The 10832-nt window shown below is 41.9% G+C and overlaps 1 protein-coding gene across 3 annotated transcripts; it reads right to left on the bottom strand.

Annotated features, from left to right (window-relative positions):
• Positions 1-1122: 1122 nt before the first annotated feature.
• Positions 1123-10511, bottom strand: LOC117267230 (14-3-3 protein beta/alpha-1-like). Of its 3 annotated transcripts, none has more exons than XM_033642984.2 (6): positions 10360-10511; positions 9350-9780; positions 6056-6179; positions 3648-3811; positions 3466-3561; positions 1123-2198 (listed from the first exon to the last, which is right to left on the bottom strand). In XM_033642984.2, exons 2-6 carry the CDS (start codon positions 9641-9643, stop codon positions 2124-2126), a joined length of 753 nt encoding a protein of 250 aa, XP_033498875.1. In that variant the 5' UTR covers positions 9644-9780; positions 10360-10511; the 3' UTR covers positions 1123-2123. The 3 variants fall into 3 exon arrangements, with proteins under 3 accessions (XP_033498875.1, XP_033498876.1, XP_078031193.1); XM_033642985.2 differs by lacking the exon at positions 10360-10511 and adding an exon at positions 10059-10157; XM_078175067.1 differs by lacking the exon at positions 10360-10511 and adding an exon at positions 9876-10097.
• Between the last annotated feature and the right edge of the window lie 321 nt (positions 10512-10832).

The raw sequence follows: 10832 nt of genomic DNA, 5'->3' as shown, positions 1-10832 counted from the left end.
TTTTGGCAATCTTGGGAAGATGAGGTAAAATATAGACGCTGTGCACAGGTGGTTAATTTGGATTATTTTTTATTATTATTTTCAATTTAAAAGTAAAATATGCTTTGTAACTCTGCCCCGCCTTCAAAAGTAAAGTCCCTATAAAGCAGAAAGGCCCATTTAAGAGTGTTAATGTATAATTTATTCAACTGGATTATCAGAGGTGGATGGAGTATTCAGATCCTTACTTGAAATAAAAGTAGCAATACAACATTTTAAAAATACTCCGTTACTACCAAAAGTCCTGCATGACAATACAAAACATTACTCAAATTAAAGTTGGTATTATCAGTAAAGTATTTTAAGTACAAGTAATCATCATGTAGGAGATGCCCTCCTCAGTGTTAAAGTGTAAAATGCATTTTGATGTTGTAATTAGTGGAAACCCAGGTTTATCAATACTTTACATACTGTTGGATAATTAAATCTGTAATAATGCATCCTAATTTATGAGTTTTTAATATAAAATCTTAAAATGTTAAGTGGCCAATATCTGTTTAAAAGAGTAAAAAAAGTGCAATATCTTCCTCTGAAATGTAGGAAAGTAAAAGTATAATGCAACATTAACTAGAAATTGTCATGTATATTAAAATTGTACAGGCACAGTCTTTAAATAACTGTACTTTTGCCAAGGATATATTAGTGAAAACACTATTGTATTTCAATAAAGTCAGAATATCTTGTGTACATTTTTTTGGTCCATGTGGCAATTGTGTATTAGCTGTAGCACAAATATAATGATTCAAGCAACGTAACATATTTTCCCCATTATAGGCAGTTATTTTTTAGCCCCTTAATTAACCTGAGGATTAGATAAGGGAATGCCAGAAGTAAATGTTTAATTTCACTTCAGAAATGTAACAAGAAAAATTCTACTATTTTAATATAAACAAAATCAGCAGGATTACATGGACAAAAATTGTAAATTAAGTTTAATTCCTTTACAGTAACTGTTAAATTCCAATCTTATTCCTGTCTAAGGTTGCCAGAGCCATATAAATATTAAGTATAGATAAATGAAATGTACAAACATCCAAGTACTTTATTAATCAAAAGAAAATAAAGACAAAGACCAGCTTAGACTTGGTTTATAAAATGTTTTATTCATGTTAACATAGCTGATACATAGGGATTGAAACAGTTCCACAAGGCTTTTGGGGACTACAATTGAATGAATAGCAAAACAATAGTGGTCCAAATCTCTAATGACAATCACTGGACAGACTAACAAATCACCCACTTGTAGGATGTGTACAAACCTGCATTGAAAATTACTAAACTTGACACTTGAACTTGTGTGTTACAGCATTTGTTCCCATTCCAGTGTAATATCTCAAGAGACGTGCATGACAGAATGTTCTTCCCATTAGAAAGGTCCCTGTATTTGGTCAGACAAGCCCCACCATTTCCCAACCCTAAACAATAGGCATGCTTCAGTGAAAGAGTGGCATCATAACCAGGGCAGAAAGTGAGGATTTAACCAATTGGCACTACTTGGCTGTATTATAGTATTTGTTGCCAGCATGTAAAGTGCACTAGCTTTCCCTGCAGTGTGAAGATTTAATCTGTTTGAAGTTGGACTTCAGCTGCTGTAACCGTACCAGGTAACTGTGTGGAGACAGACACACGTTAAAAAAAAAAAAAAGTATGGGGGGAAAGTTTTTAAATCTTAACATTTCTCATCGGGAAAAAAAATCCAAACTGCCTCAATAAATGGGAGTTAGGCTTCCAGTTGTTTAATGATGGGACTTAAGTTTTCTTGCCTCTAAATTGAGCTAGGAGTCTGATACAATGTCAAGCTATCGATCACTTTTCTACAGCTGAGACTGCACAAATGGGAAGGCCAGGACAGACACAAACCAAAGGAATGGAGGGGTTCTCTTTTCACCAGTCCAAATCTATACTGTGAAAAGAATGATTTTTTTCTTCTTATCATTATTTCCTTACATTACTCTTTTCAGTAATGGGATTCAATTGTAGAATATTTGAGTGGAGCAATAAGGAATGGAGAATGTGTAAAAAGTTTTTTTTTTCCTTTTGTTGTTTTTGGAGATGGCCCAAACATAAAGAGGGCTTGTGCTTCTTTAGCTCTCAGCCTCCTGGCCCTCTCCTGCTTCTACAGCATCGCCCTCGTCAGTAGCATTGTCTGATGTCCACAACTGAGGAGAGAAACACAGATATGTTAAAAATACAGTGCAAGACAGTCAAGTATCACTTCACTTTTTCTGAATTTTGATGCTTTACAGAGTATATTAGGGTCCAGCAGCTCTGCTACCAGACAACAGCTCAGGACACTGTGGAGATCTTCGAATTTATTATTTTACTTCTTTATGTTGAAGTGATTTTACATAATTTTCTAAAAGTTCAAATTTATAACGGTAGTCTTCAGATCATGTTCGAATGATCGTCTCCTATGTAATCTGCCTCCCCATCAAACCATAACCAATCAAGCAGGGCTGGAAAATGAAGCCAACATGAAGTGCCAAAAACTGACAGTCAATCCCCATAGGCCTGCATGTTAAAATGCCCCATGTTGCAGAGAAAATAAAATGCTTACAACCTGGTACAAAAAACTGTTTTGGTCTCTATAGACAACATTCATGACAACTGTACAGGGGGTGATTTTTTTTGTAACTCACCCATTTACACTTTATAAAGGGTTAAGGTTATGCATAATTAAGGGCGTGCCACTTTGAGTGACAGGCTGTCTACTGATAGTGTCCTCAGCACCACTCACTCCTCCACAGCTCCAGCCTCGCGCCCAAATATGGTCACATCTGGCTCCAAAACACCAAGTTGCTTTCCATGCATGAAAATACACAAAACTTTCCACATAGTTCTACGCCAAACTTAACAAAAGTTGTGGGCTAATAATCCTCATGGTGGCACTAAAGTAACAACCTAAAGTTTAAATCATCCATCCATCCAATCATCCATCTGAGATCTGAGCACTTCTTCCACCACCGCTGGACAGTAAATAAATGCAGTGGAATTCGGGGGTGACTTTCTGAAACAGGCAGTCTGACAATTGTAATAGTGTAGCCAATGACTTCTAGTGGCTTCCCTACTCCTGGCTCCATTGCTCGGACCACACCCGTCTTCGAACATGGCTTTAATTTTGATCTCAACTATACACCTGCAAAGGTTGGTGACAGCATCTCGCCCAGATGTGATGCTACTGCTGTGACAAACTGCCCACAGACTGACATATGAGCATCTGTCAAAGTACTCAAAAAGGCTTATGTGGTAGTTCCTGCTACAAATAGGTGTCTTCAGGACCACACGAGGCAGGCTTTTGTCTGCTGCATATCGATAACTTAAGTTTGTTTGAAGCATACTGAGGCCATAAGACAGACATTGAGGCAAACAGAACTATTGTTACACAGCAAGGATCACTTTTGTGCCACGTCAGAGCAGAACACTCACTGTCAGGTTGTCTCTGAGAAGCTGCATGATAAGAGTGCTGTCTTTGTAGGACTCCTCATTTAGCTGGTCAAGCTCTGCAATGGCGTCATCGAATGCCTGTAAGCAAAAAGGAAAATGTTACCAGTTGCAACTTAGAACTACTGTGAACTACGTGACAGATTTTTATAACAAAGTCAACTGACCTTTTTGGCCAATTCACAGGCTTTATCTGGGGAGTTGAGGATCTCATAGTAGAAGACGGAGAAGTTAAGTGCCAAGCCCAAGCGGATAGGGTGTGTGGGGTCCATATCAGTCTTGCTGATCTCGAACGCTTCCCCGTATGCCTTCTGTGAGTCCTCTATGGTCTCTGGAGACAAAGGAATCAAACAGAATTGTCAATCTATGTATGTATTAGGGGTGTAACAATCAATCGATCTGGATCGATATATGGAATATAATACAATTAATCTTATTTCTACACTTCTCAAAAAAATTAAGGGAATGCTTAAATCACACATCAGATCTTGATAGACACATTTTTCAAGTTGAAATTCTTTACTAATGTACATTATTTAATTTGTTGAGAACAAAATGATGTAACAACAGTCAGCGGAAAGTCAAATCCTCAACCTATTGAGGGCTGGATTCAAAATCACAACAAAAGTGAAATCACAGGCTGATCCAACTTGTGTGATTTTAATCACAGCAACTCGTTATGTGACTCAGGAGTGTGTGTGGCCCTGAGTGCCTGTATGCACTCCTGACAACATCTGGGCATGCTCCTGACGAGTTGGCAGATGGTGTCTTGGGGGCTCTCCTCCTAGACCTGGACCAGGGCATCAGTGAGCTCCTGGGCAGCCTGCAGTGGTACTTGGCGCCATTGGATGCACCAATACATAATGTCCCATAGGTGCTCAATTGGATTCAGGTCAGTGGAATGAGAGGGCCAGTAAAGGGCATCAATGCCTTCGTCATCCAGGAACTGCCTACACACTCTGGTCACATGAGGCTGGGCATTGTACTGCACCAGGATGAACCCTGGGCCCACTGCACCAGCGTAAGGTCTGACAATCGCTCTGAGGGTTACATCCCGGTACAGTGTATCGTTGGCTATGATATGGAGGTCTGTGAGACCCTCCAAGGATATGCCTCCCCAAAGCACCCACTGCCTAACTGGTCACATAAGCTTAGCGTGAACCTGCTCTCATCTGTGAAGAGAACAGGGCGCCAGTGGCAGACCTACCAATTCAGGTGTTCTCTGGCAAATGCCAATCGAGCTGCACAGTGCTGGGCTGTAAGCACAGGTCCCACTAGAGGACATTAGGCCCTCATGCCACCCTCATGGACTCTGTTTCTGACAGTTCGGTCAGAAACATGCACACCAGTAGCCTGCTGGAGGTCATTTTGTAGGGCTGTGGCAGTGCTCTTCTGGTTCCTCCTCACACAAAGGAGCAGATACCAGTCCTGCTGCTGGGTTGATGCCCTTCTATGGCCCTGTCCAGCTCTCCTCGTGTAATGGCTGGTCTCCTGGTATCTCCTCCATGCTCTTGAGACTGTGCTGGGAGACAGCAAATCTTCTTGCGACCGCACATATGGATGTGCCATCCTGGAGAACATGGACTACCTGTGCAACCTGATTGGGCTGTAGGTGCTGCCTCATGCTACCAGTAGTGACAAGAACACTAGCAGAACACAAATTACAGAAGAAGTCAGGAAGGATAAGGAGAGAGCAACTGCCTGTGGTCGCCACACGCAAAGCCATTCCCTTTTATGGGGTTGTCTCCATTGCACCTGCAGTCACTTTAATTTGCACCAAAGCAGGTAAAACTGATTCACAATCACTTGTGCTTCCTAAATGGACATATTGATATCCCTGAAGTTTAACTGACTTGGAGTTCAACTGTGACCATTAAGTGTTCGTACCAGGATGAAATACTCATAGCGATTGCAGACCTTACCCTGGTGCAGTGGGCCCTGGGTTTCTCCTGGCGCAGGACAATGCCCGGTCTTATGTGGCAAGAGTGTATAGGCAGTTCCTGGATGACGAAGGCATTGATGCCATTGACTGGCTCTCTCGTTCCCCTGACCTAAATCCAGTTGAGCGCCTATGGGAAGTTATGTATTGTTGCATCTGACGCCACCAAGTACCGCCGCAGACTGTCCAGTAGCCCACTGATGCCTTGATCCAGGTCTGGGGTAACGATCCCCCAGGGCACCATCTGCCAACTCAGCAGGAGCATGCCCAGACATACATGCAGGTGGGGGCCCTACACACTAGTAAGTTACATTATGAACTGCTGTGAAATTCACTCAAGTTGGATCAGCCTGTGATTCCAATATTTTGCTTTGATTTTCAGTGTGTTTTTGAATCCAGCCCTCAATGGGTTGATGATTTTAGTTTCCGCTGACCATTTTTATATCTTTTTGTTCTCAACAAAGCTTTAAAGACAACTGGGAATCTCAAAGACTCCCAATTACAACATACACTGCACACAAAGAAGTAAATCACAAAACAAGGCAAAACAACACAGTCGTTGAAAACATAATGAAGGCCTTTCTTCCAGGAGGAAGTGGCTTTCTAAATAAAATAAATATAAAACTGTGAACTCACTTTGTTTATCGTCTCCACTGGCAACTTCAGCAAGGTATCTATAGTAGTCCCCCTTCATCTTTAGATAGAAGACTTTGCTCTCAGGGTTTTTAGAGTTTCCAATTAAATGATTGTCCAGCAGTTTCTGTGAAGACAGAAAATGTCAGATTAATTTTATTAGACGCACTAAACAAATACTGAACAGATGAAGTGAAAGATTCAACACACTGAGACATGTGACTGAAAGATTAAGAGTCAAATCTGAAGGATGATGTTAGCAAAATTATTCAAACAGCAGACGCACTATATTTGAAGAGTTATATCACCACTGGTGCCAAATTAGGCACAAATTGTTGTGTGAGGACAAACACATCCACATCTCATGTTACAACACTAAAAATAGGTGGGGCTCAACCACTGTAAGAGTCCCATCAGCCTCCATCCACCAGAGAGCACTACTCCCTTTGCCCTTCATAGCTGCACAGCGCAATGATCAATGAGTGCAGTTCTAGTCCATCAGCAGTAAGTGCATGTGCTCACCTAATGTCATTTAGAAGAAACATTTTGCTCTGTGTCAGTTTCAGCTACAGTATCTCTAAATGTGTCTAGAACCAGGCCAGGCCTCTGTTCTGTCCCCAACTGTCCTCTGCCCCAGATTTCACACTCTTTCTATGAGCACTCCTCCTCCTGTCTTATTGCTGACACCACTCTTACTGCTGATTTTAACTAGGCGTAACTATTTCATTCCCTGCTGAAATTTATTCACAAATTAGGAAAGTCTAGGGTAAGATACAAGCACTGTCTCTGTTGCGTTATTGTTATGCAATTAAAACCACAAGATTTTAAAAAAGGACTATGATTACAGCGTGTGCATGTACATTCAAAAGCCAAAGGCAGCTCCATATCTGGCTGTCAAGCATGATCTGCCTCCATCTAGTCTAAATGGTGCAGAAATAACAGCTAGATTTTTTTAAGTTCAGATGTTCAATGACAAGTTTACAACTTCAACTGCCTGCTCCTTTTCCATTAGATCACCCAGTTGAAGTTAAATATTAATTTTAACAACTTTGGATTGTTAACAAATTAAACCTTCCCACTGAAAAGGCATGGTAGCTTAAAACAGATACAGGATTTAAAAAAAAAAAAGAACATAGTAATTGTAGTAAAATAAGTGGTAATACAGGTAAGAAATTAAAACTGTTAAAAATCACATCCTGTGATTACACTCTTAGCCAAGTCATCCGTCTTTGAATGGACATGAGAAGATTACCAGGGCTAATCTGTGTCGGTGAAACCGTGGTTCAAGCTCAAATTAAACGACTTAGAGTACAGATTAACTGTTCACTCTGAATGAGTTGCTTGCCAATACCTCAACCCTAAGGACAGTCCTGACTATGATGCAATATGGTGTATAAAACAGATATAGGCATCGTCTTGCCTTTCACTTGAAAACATTTTTATTTAAGTCAAAGAAAAGAGCTTTGCTTCCAAACTCTGGGATAAAGACGCTGCCCTTGTCTGAGCCAAACCCACCCCAGCAGCCACTCCCCAGTCATTTACTGACACAAAGATTGGCTCAGCTGAAACATGCGCATGTCTCAAGTGCTACGCATTTCTCTTTCACTGCATGCTCTGCACAATAGACAAGAAGAGGAGTAGCCTCGCTCTCAGTGCTTTCACACAAAGCTCTTATATCAGTCACCACTGCTGACAAGAAAGCACAAACTGTGTTGCTCGATAAAAGCCTGACTAGTTTTGTATGCGAGTGCCTTTACATGTCAGGATCTGATACATTCTTTCCTAACATGGACTAATTCCTCATTATCAATTTAATTAGCGCACTACAATTAGCTGTGAGGTGTTTTTTTTTTTTTCCTACTCAGCAAAGGTAATGACCAGACACCAAGATGACTGAGCAAGAAAAACATGTGGCAGTCTTTATGACAACTTTGACAAGAGGTCGATTTTGAAATGTCCCACCACTGGTATACCAGACAAGCCTACACTAGAAATCCAGTTGGAAGAACCTGATTCACATCCTGTGTGGAAACTGAAGCCCAAACATCCCCAAGCCCCTGCTACCACCCAAGTGAGACCTGCTTTTAGCTGAGACGAAAGTCCGTCTGGTTGCACAGTCTGCTGTGCAGGAAATCAAGAGGGGCACACAAGCAGCTTGCTTGTCTATTGCGGTCTCTGTGCTTCTGCCTTTGTGGGTGCATAACTAAACTGTCAGGCTTCTGCAGACAAGTTAGGGCATGAGGACTGACACACCCTCCTCTGCTGACAAAGCACCCTCAGTAAACACTTACAATCAGAGATACTGGAAGCTGCTTTCCAGCTGTGGAGGTGCATATTCTCAGCAAACGCACATGGAAAGCTGGTTAAAAAATGAATGGCCCCTGCAGCTTTGCAGTGCATTTTTACAGACAGCAGCTCAGGGAAATTATCTCAATCTTACAGCTAAGCTTCCACCCAGATCTCCTCTAATCCATTATCAAGGCAGGCTGGAAATAATGCAAAGCACCAATCTGTGCTGTCGCATTAGATAAAACAAGAGTACACCACCAGCGAATATTCCAGTAAAAAGCTAAGCCTTTAAATGTGCATTTAGCTCAACCGTCAAGCACAGCCTTATTGATTTCAATAAGTGGCTCTGCAGGAGGGTGTCATTTTTGATGGTCTGTACAAACTGGTCTAAAGGGAGTGTATGAGTCATTTAGGCATGTAAATTCTTGCACTTGGCTAACCACATTAGGCATCTATCTGCCAGATGGGACTACATGAAAGCCGAACATAGCACAGAGTAATATAGAGCATATCTTTCCCGTGTGTACCCTTAGTTCTCCACCCATTCAGACACACCTTGCTGGTGTAGTCACTATGACCTTTTGTCAGTTCACGCCCTCACAAGGTTTTAAGCCTATTGTTTCAACTCTCGATTCCCAAAAGGCAGGAACAGTGGGAGGACTACATAATGCATCCTTGTCCTCTCCAGCCACACTTATACAGCAGAGGAGCTCACAGGAAACAGGGCAGATGCCATTTCACATACATTAATGGACTAAAATTATCATGGGTCACTTTAAATTTTGTGACTACAAATGTCATGAAGTCAGACAGCTGTGAATGACTTAATGCAAACACTTTGTTGAACTCATATAATTTCTTCCACCAATTTCTAAATGTATCACCAAATTGCAAAGCTACACAAGACTCTTAAAATGTGCTATTGCTCTGCTTTGAGAGTATTTTGTCCAGGATGGCATTTATCTCACATACAGTTCAAACAAATCTGGGTTAAATAGGATACTTTACCAAAACGTTATTGCAGATATCTTGCAGCTCCTTCTCCACTTCCTCCCGATACTCCTTGACCATATTCTGCTTCTTCTCACCCCCCTCGGTCTTCAGTCCAATACTGGACAAAACCCTCCATGCGGACCGCCTTGCCCCAACCACGTTTTTGTAGGCGACAGACAGCAAGTTCCTCTCCTCGTTTGACAGCTCGTCTCCCTTCTCTGTAACCTCCTTCATGTTTTGTGCCATGTCTTCGTAACGCTCAGCCTGCTCCGCCAGCTTGGCCCTCTGAATAAGATCCGCTCTATCCATAGTTTGTGTATATTTTGGGGGGACTGATAAATTGGAAATCCGGGGGTATGTAGCTGACAATCAGGGAACTGGTGGTGCGTTGAAGAATGGGTGTAGCAAGCGATCGACGATGTTATTCCCCACAGCAACGTTACAATCTGCGAAAAGGAGGAGAAAATCAGTAAATGTCGTTAACGTTATACTTATTGCAAAATAGGCCGTCGATCATCATGACATGAAAGAACATGCATACGCCTGATGTGAGCTGGAAAGCGGCACTATCTCGCTAGGTAACAGCAGTCATTAAAACAACGTTAACCGCTTAAGCGAAAAAATAACAAAAAACGTTTCCAGAGACATTAACCTTCAATTACAAAATTACAAGCCCGTTTTCACCGCCTAACTGATGTCCAATATTATGAAGTGTAAAACGAACCGTCTTAATAAACGGTGTCTAAACCGAGGATGGCTGCGACCATCGGAAGCATAACGTTAAATGTGCTGGCAAGCTCGTTACGCACGGCAACCCGCCACAAAGCTGTCTGGTGCAGCTAGCTAGCAAGTTAGCAAAAGCTAGTTGCCGTTAGCTACAACGGCCACTCCTTTCAATAAAAAATGTCACGCTAGCGTTATCTTTACTTACAAAAACACAAAACAAACCACGCGCTCTCAGTCCAGCAACCAACCTGTTATAATATACTTAGAGGTAAGACAAAAAAGTACTCATCGTTTCTGACCTGCGGAGGTCCAAATTCGCTCCACAAATTGATCCGATTTGAGAGGTTGGTCAGGGAGGCAAAGAACGGCAGTAGCAGTGAAAATGCGACTGAACTTGCTAAAATGGGGTGGGTCATCTGAATGTCGACACTCCAATCATAAATTGTACTCTCACTTGATTGACAGGTCGATTGAGCAGTGTAAACCAATAGTTGTCTAGCGCGGGGGAAAGAGGCGGTCCTCCCGGGATAGTTTGCCAGACCGGAACGCTGCAGCGGCTGGGGCCACGGGGTTTCCTCCAATTAGAGCAAGGGATGAAGACGTCATCGCATTGCCATGGAGATGCTCCATCCAATCACTCCCTGCTTTCACACGCAGTAGGCACTGTAGGCGGGTGTGGCACTCAGTAGACATTTATCTGTCTTAAATGTTTATTCAGGGATTATCTGGTGATGTTTTATACTTTTCATATTGTCAAAAAAATCTCATTAAA

The sequence above is a fragment of the Epinephelus lanceolatus genome, chromosome 15 (assembly GCF_041903045.1).
Source record: "Epinephelus lanceolatus isolate andai-2023 chromosome 15, ASM4190304v1, whole genome shotgun sequence".
Taxonomy (NCBI): domain Eukaryota; kingdom Metazoa; phylum Chordata; class Actinopteri; order Perciformes; family Serranidae; genus Epinephelus; species Epinephelus lanceolatus.
The sequence above is the reverse complement of the archived record's forward strand: the minus strand, read 5'-3'. Positions and strand labels throughout refer to the sequence as shown.

Bases quoted from the DNA above. Each gene is read 5' to 3' on its own strand.
- LOC117267230 (XM_033642984.2), bottom strand. From the start codon at position 9,643: ATGGATAGAGCGGATCTTATTCAGAGGGCCAAGCTGGCGGAGCAGGCT. The intron at 6,180-9,349 runs GTAAAGTATCCT...CTGTCTTCACAG, and splicing joins ATATCTGCAATAACGTTTTG to AAACTGCTGGACAATCATTT. The intron at 2,199-3,465 runs GTGAGTGTTCTG...TTCTCTCCTCAG, and splicing joins TTCTCAGAGACAACCTGACA to TTGTGGACATCAGACAATGC.